The sequence below is a fragment of the Aythya fuligula genome, chromosome Z, assembly GCF_009819795.1.
Source record: "Aythya fuligula isolate bAytFul2 chromosome Z, bAytFul2.pri, whole genome shotgun sequence".
NCBI lineage: Eukaryota > Metazoa > Chordata > Aves > Anseriformes > Anatidae > Aythya > Aythya fuligula.
This window is the reverse complement of record NC_045593.1, coordinates 73,910,893-73,931,044: the sequence shown is the minus strand read 5'-3', so window position 1 is coordinate 73,931,044 and position 20,152 is coordinate 73,910,893. Positions and strand designations below refer to the sequence as shown.

At 43.7% G+C, this 20,152-nt stretch overlaps 1 protein-coding gene across 1 annotated transcript in view; it reads right to left on the bottom strand.

The window, feature by feature from the left end:
- Positions 1-11,902, bottom strand: part of SVEP1 (sushi, von Willebrand factor type A, EGF and pentraxin domain containing 1) — a 120,469-nt gene extending 108,567 nt beyond the window's left edge. The window contains exon 1 of the mRNA XM_032205963.1: positions 11,402-11,902. Within this exon, the coding sequence (XP_032061854.1) occupies positions 11,402-11,902 (501 nt within the window). The remainder of the gene's footprint in view (positions 1-11,401) is intronic.
- Positions 11,903-20,152: the final 8,250 nt, after the last annotated feature.

Sequence of the window (20,152 nt, the reverse complement as noted above, 5' to 3'; positions counted from 1 at the left end):
TTGTTACTTCTTTCAGGAGAGGCACTAAAAAAAATCTGTAGTTAGAGATTTTGCTTCCCAGTTGTACATTTTGCCACATTCTTCTGCACTGCTACACAAGCTCTAGAGAATAAGCTTTTACCTCCATTTAAGAAATTATCAGAAAAGGTTTTCTGGAATATTTGTCTAGCAGGAACTGCATCCAGAGTTTAGGGAAAATACATAACTATACGGTGAATCTGGATATTTAAATAGAGTTAAAACTAATAGGCTGATGAAGAAAACAAACAGACTAAAAAAAAAAAAAGTTATTTAAATGCAGTGATTTTGTGCTGGTCTAGTCTTGCACTTCAATGTTTTTTCCTTCAGTGAAACAATATACTAGAGCTATCAATTATTTTCTCATGATTCTTTTAGGCCATAATTGATGGGTCATCAAAATCATGTGTGTAATCTATGCATGCATTTTTTGTCTTTCCTATCCTTTTTCACCCTGTCTTCAACTTTCACCTTTTCTTTACGCACTGGGTCACTCTCATGGCATGCAGTCATCTTTCCTTCATCCTTTAAACTTCTCCAGCTTAAATGTGTTGTTTGAGTATCTGAGAATGTATTTTGTAATCTCTCGTCAATAACACACTGCAAGAATCTTAACAAAGGAAGTGGTGATCTTAAACAGATCTTTGTAAAAAAAATAAATCTAGTATTTCTTACCCACAGTACCTAACTCCCCAGCATCTCTAAGTAACTGGCAGGGTATGAAGTCTGCAAGTCTCACAACAGTTCTTCTTAGAAGTAGCAGTAGGTGCAAACAACAGGCAACAGGCACAAAATGAAATACAGGAAATTTCACTAGAACAGTGGAAAACAGTATTTTTACTCTAAAGGTGATCACACAGGTTTCTCGGAAGCATTTTAAGTTCTCCATCCTTGGATGTATTCAAAACCTAAATGGACACAGTCCTGAGTAACCTGATTTCGTCTTTGTATAAAGACTATTTCTTCCCCCTACCATCCAAACAAAACCAAAAACCACAATCCACAAACCACCACTGCTTGTGCAATCACAGAAGCCACCACATGCAGTTTTTGACCTAGGTTCAGCTCTACGCAAGTGCTGGGACTGTTAGGTCTGATGACCTGGACATCTGGATGGCTTGCAGCTTTGAGCTCCAAACTGTAGCAAACACAATACACCTGTTCTCCCGGAGACAGTAACTAATAGACCTGAGTTTCATTTGAAAAATGTAGATTTTCCTAATGCTCTTTGTCTTTCAGCAATTGTCACCATTAATATAACCAAGATGTTACTTGATTTCTCTGGTATGCTCCAGTCTTTTGCTGGTAATTAAAAAAAGGGACTCCAAAATATTTTACTGAATACATAATTAATCTTCGGGTATTTTCAGACAAGTATTCACACCACTATTGACTGGTGCATCTGCCAAATACTTTTTTGAGTTTGTCTTAAACATTAATTTCTCTAAAAATACAGCAAAGAAGCTGAACAGAATAACTAATACCAAGAGGACAAACACATTTCATGACCTATCCTATCTACTGCCAGCTGTCACTGCTTAATTATCTTCTGAATTTTTGCTTCAGGACTGCTGGAATCAAGCAACATGCACACAGTTATCACTGGTAAGAGCTGTCTCAGCCCAACGGGGTGTGTGGGAGTATTTGATAGAGAAACAAGACAGACAGCTAGACATCCTGCTTCACTGTTTATACTGTGCATGCTCAGCAAATCAGCACAGACCCGCATGTTAAAGCTTTTTATAGGCTGCCCGTCAGATTCACGGAGGTTCTTCATCCTCTCGGTTGAAGTTACCAGGTGAGACTGGGAAACAGTCTAATTTTAACATGAGCTTTTCTTTTGAACTGTGTTCACTTCATAGAGAAGTAGCTCAAAAACTTGAGTAGGGCCCATACAAAGCCTACGCTTGAGAATTTGAGCACTCCAGTCTTGGTGTACTGGGTCTTACCCCTGGTCTTTCTAGCGAAACAGCCCGGGGGAAGCAGGAAGACAAGACAATAACAGCAGCAAATAGTAATTATGTCCAACCTCATCTCTCTGTTAACAGAACATCTTTCAGATTTTCTCAAGGACATGCTTCATGTGAGCAGAAGGTTGCTGTTGCTATTAAAGAGCAACGCTGCTTTTAATTTCTGCAGCTAGGACAGTCAGAAAATTCCGAGCCATGAGCATTCTTCTGTCCTGCTTGTAAAATCTAACTTCCAAATACCAGTAACAAGTGGAACTAGAGGAGAGAGGCTAAAAGTGTGCCACAAAACATGCAAAATGTATTACAAACAGAATATTAACGCGGAGGTTCATGTCAGGAAGTACTGCTACAAATGATGTATTTTGCTAGAAAGACCTCTTGTAAGGCTGGGAAATGTATTATAAATAAAACAACTTTTTTTCCCCTTGACCTCTTCAAAATTATAATGTTTTTCCTATCCTAGGAACAAATCACTTAGTAATGTTTCTGGTTTGGCTGTGTCTCTGGAGAAAAGCACATAGTAAAACTAATTTCTCTGTGAAGCTGCTAACTCTAAAGGAGTGTGGATCAGAGAGTACTGAGTGTCAGGCCACTCCAGCAAAGTCTCTGAGAGAAAAGGACAGAAAATGTTTTTCTCAGGAAAAGTAACCTACTCTTGAAACGTTTATGAAAAGATAATCCAGATGCTATAGCAATCAAAGATTTATTTAATTGCCCTGTTACTTCCGCTGTTGTATTAATGAGATTTGTGCCGATTCCTGCAGCAGTATCTCATGTGTCCTACCTTTCTTCCACCTGTTTATGTTGTTGCACCAGGCAATGGCTAGAGGCTGTAAACAATGAGTCTGCCTTTTAAGGGAGGCTTGTCTTAGCAGACAAGCAACACAGTGGGTGTTGGCACACCTCTCTTTGCATTCCCAAACCTCCTCTCCTCCTCACTTACCTAGAGGGTTGACACAACACAGTTCAGGAAAACCGCTGTACACTGTGCAGTGCAGGTCCTTCCAGGCAGAGACATCCACCTCAATTCTTAGAAGTTATGACAAATGTTAAATGTGTCCTGATCACGAGACATTGTAAGGCTTGGAGTTAGATCAGCTTCTGCAGGGAATCCAGCTGAAGCAGGTCCATGATCACAAGGCAAGAAACAAATACCTAGTAACGTGGGTTTCTGCTCTGGTGGTGCTAAACTCCCTGGTGGTACTGACCCAGCAGCATGACAGAACACCCTTCTTTGTGCTGAAATGAGCACATTCTCCTACGGTTGCCCACTTTTTTAAGGAAAGTGGTACTTTTTTGACTTTGTCTTTTTATGCTTAGTACATAATAACTAAAGAGCATCAACAAGACTAGCATAAAACAACAGTGGTGGAATAGGTAAAAATGAAAGGGTCTCTCACAGAAACAAAAAGCAGACTTCAGATGAATAATATGCACCACTTCAGCAAAATCTGTATCATTATTAAAACATACTGGTTATTTGCACAGTTCCCTGGGACCTCTCTTAAACACCATAACCGTTTCTCTGCTTCAGAAAGGATCCAAGAGCAAGTAATCCCCTACTCAAAGCAGATGAGAAAGTCATAAAGCATCAGCTCATCATTCACCTCTACCCTATGCAGCACCACCAAGAGGCACACTTCAGAAATGGAAGTCACAAAACACTCTATGCAGCTAAAGGAGTGATGAAGTGATATACCCATAAGGGTCTTTTCCGCCTTAAAACTCTATGAAGGACACTCAGGAAACACAGTCAACTGGAAACTAGTAAAAACTGATGTGCTTTCCATGGATTTTCATGAAGCCTATGACTTAAGACTAAGTATCACTCGGCTTCAAAGTTTTTCTTTGTGCTGTCTATAACCACAAACATCTTTGAGTACCACTGCCCAGACTCGTAGCAGTGCACCAAGCAAAAACCAAACAATATTCCACAATGAGCATCTCAAAATCAAAGAAAAAGGGGACTCCAAATTCTTTTGTGGACTGGTGTGCCATTCTCAGAGAAAGCTGTGTAAGCAAATTTCTAGGCCAAGAGCTGTGCAGAAGTGTAAGGGTAGATGGAAACTTTCACACTTTCAGGCCAGGTTCTGGTAACAATTTATGTATTTCTAACATTTTGCACTGCTGTTACTTACCCTCTAATACTTTCATTAACTTGCAATACTTGCATGCATTGGTGGAGTATATTCAAAGCCACAAAAACTGTGATTTGGAAGGGCATGCAGTTCAACGGATTAAAGAGAACTGGTAAGTGACTCGCACGCTGTGATATACAATTCCTTGAAAAGCAGTGAAGAACAGAAGAATGATCACTAGTATTTTTTGCTGCGGGTCAGAATTAACAAGTTTATTGCATTTAGGGATAGTGGAGAGGGAAGATCATGGAGAATAAAGGAGAGGAAGCAGGTGCTTACATCAGTTCAGAGTCTGGAATTACATGGTCTATCTATACACCTGCAGCTATACCCAACGGAGAGGGAGATGCTGGAATAAAAGAGCTTCAGCAATGCTGTATGGAGGTGCTGCTGGTGGGAATGACCCTGCGTTCTCTGAAATGCCTCTGTCGGGATGTCAGACTCCCAGGCTTGAGTCTGTGCTGTAAATCAGGCTGCCTCTCTTCTGTGCCTCACACCAATCAACTCACTCCACCTTGTCGAACTGACGAGGCAAAAGCGTAGGTAGTAGTATCCTTCAGTGCTTCTTCAAGACACTTTATTTTAACCTTTTAAAAACAAATTACACTTAAAGGGAAGATAATAAATGTCTAGCCTGCTAAATACCAGACTTGCAAACCACATGTTTCTGGTTACACAGAAGCAAAACTCAATTCTGGGAGCAGAAACAGACCAATTTCTGACAAGTAGGTTTCCACCAGGTAATTCCACTTAGCTTCATAAATGATGTTAAACGTTGAACTTTTTGCCAGTCCTGGCCAGTAAGGCAGAGAGAAATGTAATTATTTCATAAATTTCTAAGGTAGGCCCAATTCAGGCTAGGCCCACAGACAATGAACAGTGTGCAGATGTGTGTCCTGACTCTGACCCCACTGTATTAATCTTGTGAGCAAAACCTACGCGAGACTGCAGTGTGCAGGACAAGTACTTTTCACAAACACCACAACGATTAAAAGTGGTGATTTAGAGCTGACCGTAATGCTGGCTGACAGGAACTCCACTCCCAGTTTGCTCAGTAATTGTTAACAACCAGCTCAGCAATTTCAAAGGTGGCCACAGAGGTAAACCAGGTTGACTTCTGTATTTTTTACCGTAACCTTTAACTCCAAGGCTGTATTGGGACTCACAGAGGCCCACTGCTGTTAAACAGTTTGTCAGCTCCATCTGACCAAAGCCACCCTCTCATCTCCTGCTCTCATTATCAGCTGCTGATTATGAAGAGGTCACTGGAATAAAAACCCATACGCACATTTTTTGTGAACTGACAACTTACATGACTCTAAATGCAAGTCTTCTCAATGAGATGATATTTTTTCCACATAAAAAAATATACATACCAGTTACAAGGTAAGACTTTTTTTTTTCCAGTTCCTCTTGATTCAACCGTTTTTAATTTCAAAATGAGATATTGAACCTGAAAATGCATTGAAATTGTAGGCCAACTGTTCTTAGTGGATAACAATGCTGCATCTTGTGCTCTTGTGCTTCTGACATATAGAAGAAACAAACCAACCATTACATATTTAAACAAGAATTAAATAAGCATTAAATTTGTTTATCTTAAATTGATATGTGCTTACATTCTTTTGAGGGTCATTTTTTTTCATGTTTGTTAATTGGATGATAACAGAACACCAAATCTGTGATACTGGTTGGCTGTTTGTCATGCTCCCTTGAGATCACGTTAGATACAAAAGCCAGATTTTATTTTTAAAGACCAGATGCAGTCAGAAATAGAAAACGTGTCACTTGAGTCTGTAGGTGTTGTGGCAGACCTTCCACTTACATATACTACTGACTTCAGTGGTGCATAACTGAACTACAAAAGCAAAATGCCCAACTTTTTAACATAACAACTGTCACAACACAGAGCAACAACCAGAGCCTTTCTCAGCTACTATTGCCCAGCAGCTTAGAAAAATTAACTTGTCTATTTAGGGATGGCTATGGGCACATAACCTCTGACTTTAGCTTAAGGGCACTGCAGCTTACAACTTCCAAGTCCAGTTTTGAAGAATTGCCATCTTACTTACATCAGAAGACAGAACACGTCCTGTCTTCTTAGAATAAGCTATTACTATTTTGTCAAAAGGCTGCTACATGGAGTAGTTTAAATCATTTTTATTTTAATCTTTTTTAGCCCATAACAACCAGTGCAGCTTCAGGCCATATAAATTGTCCAGCTATAAAGCCAGAGCCCTTTTTTTTCGGCTAGTATGCATGTAACTGTGACTATGGTTAGGTTCTTGGGCACTGGGGACATACTATTAAGTTCCTGCTCCAGTATGATGGTCCCATTTCTATTTCATGATTGACCTGGGAAGAAACACTTTAATGTAATCATGCAGGGTGTTGAGATTTTGGAATAGGGAGTGTTGGGTACCTACATCTGGGAAATTCAGCACTTCACACTAAAGGGAGCTCTTTGGGCTTTAGATTTATCCCTTCAACAGCAGCACGACCACTTCCTCAAGCCTGCCTGCTTGTACTTGCTTCATTTCTGCTTCAGCTATTTCCTCACTGTCGCAACAGCCCTGCAGCGTTCCAGAATGCAGAAAGCAATCTGCTTAACATCTGCTGCAAGTGGTTTGTGCTGTCCCATCAACTCACGACGAGAAAAACTGGAGCCAAAAGAGTTTTGAATGAGTGAGTTTAGTTTCTTCCCCTTCCTTACACTATTTCTGGTTACATACACATTACAGGAAGGAGTGCCTCTAAGTTCATACCTCTAAATAACTGCTTTAACAGATATTTTGTTATGCTAAGTCTGTTTTATAACTCAACATTTGTTCTTCTTAAAAATGCACAGTCTATACAAATAAGAAAATGAGTCTCAAGCCACATGTATTGATGCCCTTTGAAGGAAGTTTTGTTGATCTTAAAACTGAACTTTGAATGACTTCATGCCAGAACTCTTTCCCTGTTTTCGTATTAACTACTCTAGATATCACACAAGACATATACATAGGGCAAGCCACATTTATTTGATTGCATAGATGATAATGTTGAATACATTTTCAGTCTTCAACAAGCTACAGCTTTCAGCCATAAGGTGAGGACTGCAGCATCTTAAATTTCACAGTCAGTGCTAACATCTTGGGAATGCAAGACGTAGAAAAATGTACCTCCAACAAAGCTGTTATTTACTCCAACTGCTTGAAGCAGACCCTGTGTTATATCAAAGTAGATGCTCTCTCATCATTTAGTTTTAGAAGCAGCATACAGGGGTTTTGACTGATTCTTGCCAAAGGTCCAGATTCAGTACCCAGCTTCCTACTGTTCCTTCTTCTCCTGCTGTATATGCTAACAATGTTAAAACTGCAAACCTCTTATCTGTAAATATGAGGTCAGTAGCCAGATAAAAAGAAGAAAAATATACAGTATCTGGAAGGTTAGCCTGGAGGCCACCGCACTTTATGAGCTAGTAGGAAGGTGTAAGAGTATTGCTTCCTACAGACGTAGAAAACTAAATTTAAAGAATAAAATTATATTCGAAAACATTTTAGTGTGTGTGCAGATGAACACAACACTGATAATGGCTAAGTAAAACTCACCTTGAAATGTTATTAAACCAGTCAGAATCCAAGCCTGAAGAAGTTGCCTTCACAGGGGAACTTTAACCAGCAAGCACAACAAACATACCATCAAATTCCTGCAATCTGAAGCTAACGTAAGATGTCTGTGGTACACGTAATTGCAATGGATTAACCTCTTGGATGAACTAAAGATAGGACAAAATAGATTGTTTTTTTCCCAAACCTGCAATTAAATCCTGTCTCTGGAGCTCTGGAAAAAAGACCATGGCAACAGAAACTCTGACACCTTGATCACTGAGCAAAGGAACACAAATATCAGGCTTTCTTACATCAGTAAACGTATCTAATGCTTGCTAGCTCAAGTGTGACACGAAATCCCGAACAGGGTCGCAAAACTAAACACTGATAGTAGCTGCTGTCTTTTGTGGTACGAAGACGCATTTTCTACGTACCTTATACGATTTGTATTTAATCTGCTGGCTAGGAATTTTGTTGAAGTTTGGTCAACACAAAAGCATGGACAGCTCTGAAAAAATGCAGAAGCTCTTCAGAGAAGTTTATTGCAAAGCACCTCTAAAGAGGATACAAACTGCAGAGCCAAGGAGAACCCCCTTATTTTTTGGCAGAAGATGGACACTGAATGAACGTGCAACATTTGGTGAAACCGAGTAGCTCTGCATTCAGGGGATGTTAAGTGAAGAGTGTTGCTGCCACGGGTTCTGTTACAGTAAATATTAAGTATATCATGCTCCTCTTCATTTACTACATCCCACTCCCAGGTCTGCCACTGATCGGCCTGATGACCTTACAGAATTCATTTATCCCTCTCTGTGCCTCATTTTTCCATAAAACTGTCACGGACTTGAGCAACTCACTTTGACACCTACCCATGGAGAGTAAGTGCCAGGATTATAGCAGTGATGCATTTTCTTAGTTTTCTGTTACTACAACACTTAACTATTTGTTAGAGTTTGCCATGCTTTGCAGATGCTTTTGGTTTTGGAAAACAAGCAGAGAATTCTGGTTAGAAGCAGAAGAAACCCCACATTAAAGTATAAGAATAAAAATGTGACATTTTAGGAAAGTGAAAGAAAAAAAATAGTATCAATTTTAACAAAAGACAGTTAGAAACAAAGGACAGCAGTATAAGAGTCCATAGGGAACACCAACTTTGTAATACTTAAAATACTTCCCTAAATTTATTCCAGCAGTGGTATTTCAAACATAGAACAGCCGTTCTCTGAAGAGTCCTAGAAAGGACAGTATTCCCCGAAGCTGCAATTTGTCTCACATGAAGACAACACACTGAACAAAACCACAGGACAGCATCTTCAACCAAAAGTCAGCAAACCGTGCAAAATTTAACCGTGTTACTCTATCTCAATTCTCTCTGCCATCATGTGAATGTTCTTCTTCCCGTGTTCTCCTGGGACCACAGTGTAAAATGACAGCGACGCTGTGGTATCCGCAAGGCTTAGCTGTGCTCATAAAAATAAATTGTAGGTTTCTGAACTTTTGTTTGTTTCATTTCAAAGGTGTAATTAGTCAGGACCACATGCCCAAGAAAGCAGCATTTCCTTATGTTTTGTTTGTAGCAGCATTTTTAACTTTTATAATTAACTTTTTCCACACAGCATCCCTGAGATGGATACGCATCAAATCTTGACTCCAGAATGGAAGATCTAACACAGGAATGTCTTTTCCTAAAGCACGTTTTCCACGTGTAACTCAGGGCACACTGGAAAATGGTTTTCCTGTCTGCTGCCAAATTTGAAGAAGAGAATAATCGTTTCCAGCTTCATAAACCCAGCGCTGATGGACATCTTGCAGCCTCGCTCACTAGCTACAAATGAGTGCCTAAGATGTTTCAAGATAAATACAACTGATGATCGGCTACAGCTCACTACCAGAAATTACACATAAAAATACAAAAAAAAAAAAAAAAAAGGACTTGCTTGGGAATACTCTTGCACACAGAGGATAAACGGCCAGGATCAGCACAGTTTACCCTCATAAAAAAGCTTCCAGAGCAGACTAGCTGTCCACCAGAGTCTACTGGGAATCCTCCCCAGCGTGCTCAAGCGCCAGCACATGCCCAGGAGCTGCCCTGACCACACTTGTGCCGTGGGACTGAGTAACAACTTAACACCACAGACGGTGCCATTCCAGCGCCTGGAAACGTTCCTGGGCATGCTTCTATTTATTGGTAGGCGACACACAGCCTGAGGGCACCTATGTCAGTCATTAGCAAGTGAAACAGTCACCTGGTGACAGTATGTAGACATCCCTGGCTGCTGACAGCTATCGGGGAACTGGGTCCCACTGCCAAGCAGGGAGGCAGATGCCAGACTTGCCTCGTATGTATCTCTGTCACTTCTGAAACCACGTCCATGCTCCTTCAAAGAGCGCATTTCATGCGTTTATTTGCAACTGCAACCGAGAACAGAGGACCTGCAAGCGCAGGCAGCATGGAATAATGGTGACAAGTTGCCCTGACCAGACTACACCATGTCCCACGCCACCACGTAGCTCTGCACACCTCGACACCACACCACACGCAGGACCACACGCCACCACAGCATGGGGGATCACACACTACCACCACTACGGGGAGGACCATACTCCACACCACCACCACATGGAGCATCGTACCCCACACCACCACCATCACCATACACAGGACCACATGCCACCACCACATGGAGGAGCTCCACCACCACCAGTGCAGGGAAGATCACATCCCACACCACCACCACACAGAAGACCCCACACCACTCCACCACCACCACATGTAAGAATGCACCCCACAGCATCACCAGCACCACATGCAGGACACACACCACCAGCACTTGGAGGATCATGTCCCACTCCACCACCACATAGAAGACCCCACACCACTCCACCACCACCACATGCAGGACTGCACTCCCCACACCACCACCACCAAAAGGAGCACCCTACCCAACACCACCACCATAGGGAACACCATACTTCGGAGCACCACCACCACATGCAGGACCATACTTCCCCAAGAACACAAGCACAGGAAGGACCACGCTCTGCCAGTACCACCACGGGGATGGTCACATCCCACACCACCACCACATGCAGGACCACAGTCCACCACCACCACTGCAGGGAAGATCACATCCCACACCTCCACCACACAGAAGACCCCATGCCACTCCACATGCAGGACCACTCCCAACACCACCACCACCAGAAGGAGGACCCTACGCCACACCACCACATTTAGGACAACAGTCCACCACCACCACCACCACCAGTGCAGGGAAGATCACATCCCACACCTCCGCCACATGGACGATCCCACGCCACTCCACCACCACCACATGCAGGACCACTCCCCACACCACCACCTCCAGAAGGAGGACCCTACCCAACACCACCACCATAGGGAAGACCACACTTCAAAGCACCACCATCACATGCAGGACCACAGTCCCCCAAGAGCACCAGCACAGGAAGGACCACACTCTGCCAGTACCACCACGGGGAGGATCACATCCCACACCACCACCACGTGGAAGACCACACTTCGGAGCACCACCACCACCCGCAGGACCACACTCACACCACACCCAAGCCCCACCACGGGCAAAACCCCACTCCGGACCCCCAGCACGGCCAGACCCCGGCTCCCCACCAGCCCCACCAGCATCCTCCCCCGGGCGCTCACCGCCGCCTGCTGGAAAGCCCCCTTGGTGTAGGTGCCGCCGCCGCGGTAGGCGATGCCGGGGATCTCTCTCCCCAGCAGGGCGCACTTGTGCTGCTGGGGCCGGCGCCGGGAGATGTAGTCCACGCGGGGCGCCACGTTGCTGCGCGAGGAGAAGGTGACGATGGCGACACGCGTGGCGGCGGGCACGACGGGGAAGTCGGAGAGCAGCTTCTTGACGAAGCGCAGCTCGCTGGCGAAGTTGGCCGGCCCCACGCTCGACGACTCGTCCACCAGGAACACCAGCTCCAGACGCCCGCTCCGCGCCCGCAGGCGCCGCACCTGGCGCTTGAAGGCACGGCCCAGGCGCTCCACGCGGCTCCCCGTCGTGTCGGGCAGCGCTGCTGCTGCTCCTACTGCTGGAGGGGCAGCCAGAGCCGGCGAGGCGAAGGTGGGCACCCGGGGGCTCTGCGGCAGCGCCAGCGCCAGCCCCCCCAAGCAGCACAGGGCCAGCAGCGGCCACATGGCGAACGCCGGCGGCTCGGGCGGAGGGCGGCCGGGCGCCCCCTCGTCGCCACACCTCCTCGCAGGGCGGCCCCCAGCAGGTACCCGCGCCCCTTTAATCCCCCCCGCCCCCGTGGCCTCCCTCCCCGGACCGCCCCGGACCGCCCCGATGGGTGCCGGGGGTGGGGGGGACACGGGACGGGGCGGTGGGTGTGGGTGTGTTTGGGTTTGGGTTTGGGTTTGAGGGGGGTCCCCGCTGCGTGCAGCTCACTAGGAGACCCCCCCCACCCCCTGCACAGCCCCGGGGCCCCCCGCCCACGATGGGGGCTCGGGGTTTGTGGGGAAATGTCCTTGTCCGGGTTTTTCCTTGCTCGGTGTTTTGCCTCCCCTTGCTCACTTTCCTGTCATTCCCTCTGCTTTTTTTGCTTAACTTCTCTTGCCACTTTAACGCTGTCGCGGGTTCCGCAGGAGCAGCGGCACGTCTGCGAGTCAAACCCCCCCACCTTTAAACTTAATTGAAATTTTCCGCCTCTCTTCCGCCGACGGAACACCCAAATATCGCTCCTTTTGGCTTCCCCCAGCGCCCAAATTCCCCTGCAAAACGGCAAGGCGCCGCGCGAGAGGAGGCACCCTGCGTTTCGGGAGGGAAACGATGCGACCGATGCGATCGATGTCCAGCACGGTGCTGGTTGTGCGGGGCGGTCACTCCGGGTGCCTCGCAAAAGACGGGTTTCCGAGGTGCGCTTTTGCCACATAGTGCTCGAAGAGGAGACAGCAATCAGGCGCTGCTGGAGGGGCGTGCGGAGAGGAGTTTTGGTCCCGAAGGGTGTGCAGGTGATGGAGTGGATCAGTAAAATTTACTTACTTACTTACTTACCTACTTATTTATTTATTTTGACAGTGAAACGAGGCTGCAGCATCACGCCTGGGCTGCTCTGCCGTGCCCCTGCTGTAACAGGCAACCTTCCTGTCTTCAAGGGGGGCGGATGGAAGTCGCTACGACCACCGAAACCCCGCAGCAAATGGCTTTACTCCGTTGCTCTTTGGAGGATGAAAGAGATGTCGTCCCAGTTGCATTCGGCGTGGTCTGAGTAGCACCAGCAGCATGCCTTAAAACACTCTTCAACTAAATTATACCGGGCTAGAGACCGTGTCAGTCTCTGTGGAGCCTGGAACGGAGGATGGAAAAGTATAGCCAAGAAGAGGAGGTGAAAGTGGAGGGAAAGTGTGGTTTCTACAAGGTGCTCCTAACTAAAGTGGATGATTGCAGTTGTCACGTGTTCCTGTTAGTCCTGAGTGTTCAGGTCATAATCAACAAGTAATTTTCTCTAGGCCAATTTAGTTTGTTGGCAAGGTAACTGTCGGTTCCCTTGTTTTGCCCATGTTTTTGTAACACTAATCAGATTCAGATTTATAATGCGCTGTGGGACTCAGAAGCAAAGGAAAGGAGGATGAATTGGAGACATGATTAGCAAAGGAAGAATGATTCATGTTGATGGTCAGTTTTCATATGCACCTCCTGTACTGCCAGCAGGACAGACCACAGTCGGGAATGACCGAGTGTGAAAACACAGCAGTTCATTTCAGTCTCATCAGTCTCATTGGAACTGACACCTCCCTCCCCCAAATAACAGGGCAATTATAAATCAGCCCTTGATACACAGTTTGTGAAAATGCATATTCTCCTTGGTTGCGGGGGTCCTGCAATCACTCTGCACAGAAGCTCTTACTGGTTCACCTGAAAGCTGTATTTGCTGTATAAGATGCCCTTATAAATAAGAGTAGCAAAGTGAAGTCATCAGTTCAAGATGTAAACATATTTGTCACACAGTCAGTTCAGAGTAGAAAATGAGTAAACAGGTGAAAAAAAGCTAAGCTCTGATGGGATGCAAGTGTCAAACCCTCTCATGGTACTGACATGAAGCAAAATCCAGGAAAATTGAAGTGGTAAAGGAAAATTTCCTTTAGATACATGGATTATTCGCTTGCCAAAGACTTCAAAAAGAATCACTGACCTGTAACCTGTGAAAAACTTTCCTCGTGTGTTCTCCCTTGTGTATGGCACAGGTAACTCCCTTTAAAATCATTGGGATTCAACCCTGTTACGCAGAGAGCAGACACTGAATAAATATGTGATACTGTGAAACACCAGCATCTGTAATAAACATGATCTAACTGTATGGGGGAAAGACTGAGGACGCAGCGTCCAGAGTATTCCAGCGCGTTCCTATCGTGATTTGAACTGAGAGAACAAGAGACTGATTTCTGGAATAAACTGAATTTTGCAAAGCTTGGATTCCACCTCCGATATCCTCAGGAAAGTATTTTGTCCAAGGGGTTGTGCGTGTAAGAGAAAAGGTCATCTTACAGATGATGGAGGAGGGTGTATGTGTGTAAGCAGCAAGAATTCTGTTCACTCTTATGTTCACTAAGCTTTTCTGAAGCCACCATTTCCAGTGGAAATCTCTGTTGTAATGAAATTGCTTTCTCCAAGCCTGCCTGCCAGTTCTTTACAAATCCTTTCCATGTTGATACGCTTAAGCTCTCTGCTTTTGATGGTCTTTTCCCTGTTGTATTCATGCATATTATTTGTGCTTTGGTTCATGCTGATCTGTAGCAGATGGGGAAGTGGAGAGCAGAAGGAGTTTTTCCCACTTCGAGCGTCCCTGAAGGTCAGAATATCTGCTTTGGGCTTCTCTGCCTGAACAGATAACGCAGGTTTCGTGTTGCTTCTGGTGACAACGTGCACGAGAAGGCGGTGTTGGGCTGTGATTCTGTTCTATTACAAAACAGCAGGTAACGAGAAAAATGCTAGATCTTGTTATTAAAGTGCCCTTGCCATGTGGCAAAGGAGGGCTGACTGTTCCGGACAAGGCAAGTTTAAGAGCTGAACTTCAACTACTTTTTACAATCACATTCCTGTATCTCTTTAATTGTCTTAATAAAATCCACAGACTTCACGAATTCCAGTAATTCTTTGCTGTCTCCCCACAAGATCATATGGTCATTTAACACCACCCTGCTTACTAAACAAAAGGGAAGTCTTAACCCCCAGTTAAAAGCCCTTCTGCAAACAAACAGTCTGAGGACTGCTGTCCTTTAGCCAAATAGCTTTTTGGTTGAATTACTCAATGAAACATGGCCAAGCATCTTTCCAAATATGGAGAAAGAAAGCATTATATTCCTCCCCCTTTGCGTTCCCCCAAATACAGCTGGACGGAATACATCCCTGTGTTCAACCCACACAGAATTCGTGCCTGCAGAGGCAACGCCACAGTATCACATACCCTACAATTTTTGGAGGAATGCAGGTCACTTTTGTTTTTACTGCAGTGATGTTCTGTTAGTGAGTGACTTCATGCCACAGCGGAAACACAGCCACAGCTGAAACATTAAGTCCTCTGCAGGGAACTTGCAGCATTCTACATTTTATCTAAGCTAGAGATAAAATGACAGCTTTAGAACAGAAATAAGAACCTGATGTTACTTCAGCTTATTCTGAGTCTCCCTTTGTGCTCACCAGAGCATCCATCTGGGGAAACGTCACACAGTATGGAGCCAGCAGAGCCAGACACCCTTCCATTTCAGCCACAGGCAGGGTTACGGGATTACCCTGTACTGTCCACTTCCCTTGCAGATGCCAGGCAGTGCTTCAACTTGGAGGTGTTTAAGACTGCGTGGGAGGAGCAAAGCTAGAAGGAACAGTGCTTATAGAATGGGAAATACTCGCGTTCTTAGAAAATGTCCTCTGAAATCTGCCTCCCGGGGCACCGTTAACTCAGTAACAGAAGTGCCCTGTGGGCAGTCGCTGGTAGGTGGTCTCCAGCATCTTTCTGGTGTGGATGAGAGCAGCAGAGCTGTTCTGGGAAAGGTGGAGGAAGAGGAAGAAGGAGCCTTGGGAAGTTGCTTCTTTCTCCTTCCTCTTGTACCTTTGGGAGGAAGGGAAGAGAGGTCAGGTCCAGCTCCTGAGTGCAGAGAAGTGAATTCTCTCCTCACCCCTGAAACCTTCCCCTCCCAGAACCACTGCTGCCAGTGGCTTACTACCTACAGCCCTAGTTATGGTTTTCATTTGCTGTCCCCAAACTATGACAAAGAGCAGGCAGGAATGTGGTCTTGCAGAGCAGAGCCTGCCCTTTAGCTCCCTCCAGTAGGATGTGTTGCTGGCACATGCTGCCTCAGCACTTCCTGACCATCGGATATTTTTTTAGTGGTAGTGCTTAAAGGGAGTGTGGAGGAGAGATCAGGATGTATTTTACATTCAGTATTGAAAAGAAAGCTAGGAAATAACAACTGAGTGATTTTTTTGACATTTTAGGCCTCAGTCTTTGGCTCAAACAGAATATGAATAAACACGCATGGAGAAAATGAACGATTTTCTGTGAAAATAATAGTGCCCTCAAAAAAGTAAAAGGAGGAAAGAGATTCATCTTTTAAATTATCTCTTGTCTTATCATTAAAAAGCTAGGATAGATACTTTGGAATTCTTTCAGCAAAAATTCATTGGCTTAAATTATTTTAGGATACATTGTTCAGGACTAGAAACTTGGAGTTCAGACTTCCCACATAAATTGTTTAAACACACACAAATTGAGGGTAGTCAGTTTTGATTTATGCATGCAAATCCCATTGACACCTCTGGGAGTTCTGACACAGACTGAAGAGAGTACATGGCCCTTAAATGAGGGCAAAGTGTCTGTCCACATGACTTCGGAAAAAGATTATTACGTAGGAGGAGAAGAGTCAGTCTGCCAAAAGTTTCTACTTTCAGGCAGAGGTCTGTAAAGGAGATGGGTGTTTTAGTCTTCAGCAGAGCAAACAAGCGTTTGAATGATCCAAGCTATGGGTTATGAGTTCAAGCTACAAAAAAAGAAAAACAAGATTCATATTGCTTTGCAGTATTCAGACAACGACAAAGTTTAGTCATAGGAATCTCATATTCACTTGTGGACAAGCCCAGTGCACACTAAGAATATCATATGGCGAGCTTCCAAGATTTTTTTTTTTTTTTAAAAAAAAGGTAGGCAAAATCAAAACATCTGCTGGTCTTCGTCTGTGCAGCAGATGTTGAGTACACTTCTAAGCTAATCTCACGGGAGTTCGTGAAACATGCTTTGTCTGAAGTGACTGAATTTTAGCATATTCTATACCCCAAAATATGTGCATGATTTTTCTAAAGGTCTAGGCAGATATTAAATGTAAGGAACTTGTGAAAGACTTCTTTGATCATAAAAGGCAGGTTCAAATAGAGGGAAACTGGAGTCTTTGAAAGTTCTAGTGTGGAAGGACAGAAGATACAAGTAAAGTCTGTAGGGCAATGGTTGCTTAGGACTTTTTTTTTTTTTTTTTCCTAAATAGTTTAATACTGTTAAAAATAGTTTTGGTAGATAGACTTTTAAAGGTTATTATTTCAAAACTTGCTGTGTATTATAACCTTGAAACACAAAATCACTGGCAGTCTTTAACTCTGCTTACTTACAGTGTGCAGTTTTGGCTCAGCTACCTCACAGGGTATTCTGCACTAACCCCACAAAACAAGACTTTGCTCTAAAAGGATCAGAGTAAATTTCCAAACTTTCTTCGCTTTATCAAAAAGGGCCCAAAGAGCTTCAGAAATGGTCTTGAAAATGGTCCATGTTTGGAAAGTGGTTTTCTGAAGGGGGGATTAAAGCTCTGTCATTTCCAGAGGTGCCAAAGATTCAAGGAGAAAAGATTTGGGGTGTGTGGAGCAGGTCTTCCCTACCAAAACTGAAGCTCAATAGCAGAGAAGTATAAATTTGTGTGGATAAGAAAGAGGTCCAGTCTTCAGGGCTATAGCTTCCTAATTAAAATTCACACAATATTTATCATCACCCATGAAGATCAAATACGTTAGACATGTGTTTATGGTACTGTGATAATCATGAAAATTCCCCTCTCAGACAAGAAAAGATCTTTAGCCTGGAAAAGAGATAGCTGAAAAGAGATTTGATAGGCTAAAGAATTTGACAGATGGTAGTAACTCCTGAGAAAAACAGAGGTGATGAATAGGGAGTGACTCCACTGTTGCTTCCAGTGCAAAGATTAAGAGGAATTACGTGAACAGGTTGAGGATGTGTTTTAGAAGGAGATGCTTTGCACCACAGTGTGTACCTAAGCCGTTGAAGTCCAACTCACATAATGCGATGGATACCATATTTTTAGTTGTAGAAAAAACAGTAATAAATATATCTAATTTATTTAAAAATACAATTGAAATAATTCAAGGTATACATTTTCAAGCAATTGAAATTTTATGCATGGAATAAAAATAAATCCAAAGCTTAAAAAATGTGAAAAAGCATCAACTTCCACCTCTGAAAACTTGGAGTTACATATCCCAGATTTTAAGAGAGTATTAACGTGTCTGTATTTTAACTGTTCCCTAAAATGTGTCAGATGGAGAGAGGGTTCAAATGTAGACAGAGCCTTAGTCTAGTCTGGCATGGCTCATATTGAGTTCATACATCACTCTCCCTCAGTCTGAGAGCTTGTGTGCATGTTACTCAAAATATTATTCTGAAATGAAGCCAGACCAGGACTGAAGACATGAGAAGTAGAAATATTTTCAGAATTACTGTGATACACATCTAGGACAAAGAGCCCTCAAAACCACAGCACCAAGGGGAGGAAAATAAACAAGGCTGGAGAGAGAGCGTGTGCCTACAGGAAAACGCATGACTTCAGGGACAGCAGGAGTAGTCAACACTGAGCACAGTGTGCTGGAAGGGGAACAGGAAAGAACTGAAGTGAGGGCAAGAGCAGTGAGAAGGTCCAGCTACGTCTTCCTTTCTGTGGTACTGGGGACAGGACTGGGACATCCCAGCCAGCGGTCATGTCACAACACTGGGACAGCTGGGAGAGCATCAGGCTCCCTTCTCTTCCTCTTCATGATATCTGGTGCATCCTTTCTGTCCTGACAGCAGGTACTCAGTGCCTCCAGAGCCTGCAAACCTTTTCTTGGACTTACACACACAACCCTGCCACGTCCACTTCAGCAGCCTGTCAGGAGCACAGACAAACAGAAAGGAGGACACACTGTGTTTTGGGTTTGGCTCCCTCACCCACTTGAAATCACACTAAAGATATTTGCAGCAGTTAAACCAGAAAGGTGTTTGAAGTAAGCTTAGTACTTCTTTTAGCAGTCTGACCCATTTGACTCATGTGAATTTGTTTCTGGTTGAAGTGACATTTAGCGTATGTCCTCTAACTTTAACCATCCAAAGTGTCTGTCTCCTTTCCTGTATGATTAACAAAAGCTAAATAATATTAAAATTTCAGCAAAAAAGAAACAAACATCAGGAAATTCAAACGGAGGTTGATTGTTCTGGACTTAATCCTTCCATGCATATTCAGGCATAATTCCCATCCATTACTGATGGGAATTTTGCCAGAGTAAGCGCTAAGTAAGAAAGAGAGACCCCCCAAATTTGAATTTATTCTGGAAATCAGTGAAATCAGTGAAACCAACGAAACCATGGCAGCTGACACCATTTCAGAATTTCAAATATGAATCTGAATGAAATCATCTAAATGTCACAGCTGTTTTCTGTTGTGTAGAGTGAATAATTGTCTTTCTGTCCTCACACAGACATGCCCATGTATGTGATGGCCCTAAGGTGCATGAAGATGCATCTGCACCATGACTAACCATATGCTTTGCATGCTGCCTCGCTCTTTGTCTGGATTCTGTAAGTAATCATGTCTCCCTCTATATCTTGCTGTTTACCTTTTCTGTGGTCTTGTATTTTGTCTACTTGTCAAAAAGATTTGCTTGAGCTTCTGTGAGCAAATCAGTATTGTGTGACCACAAAGGAGGCAGAAGTTGGGTAGACCTAGTTCAGTTTATGCATGCTATCATTGCTTTTGTTTTAGATTTTTGCTATTGGATGAACTTTCTCAAGAGGAAAAGCAAGATCCTCAGCTAAAGCTGACAAAGAAACTGATCTTTTTTTTTTTTTTTTTTTTTGTATGTTTTTATTCTATTGAAAATCCATGTATACTTTACATTTTATTACCAACTGCTTTTCCTTTAACTCTTGTATAATTTGGAAATTAATTTGTAATAAGAGTTCCACTTTTACAGTTTCATAAAAAAATAGATAAAAGGAAAGGCCTCCTCCATTACTCATAATTTTCATAAAGGGACATCCAGGTGTTCTTTTTCTACATGACTCCAACTTTTCCTAATCCAAAACCTAGACTTTACCTTTTCTTGCTATAGGGAATGAAATTAGGTTAATTACGACTGGAAAA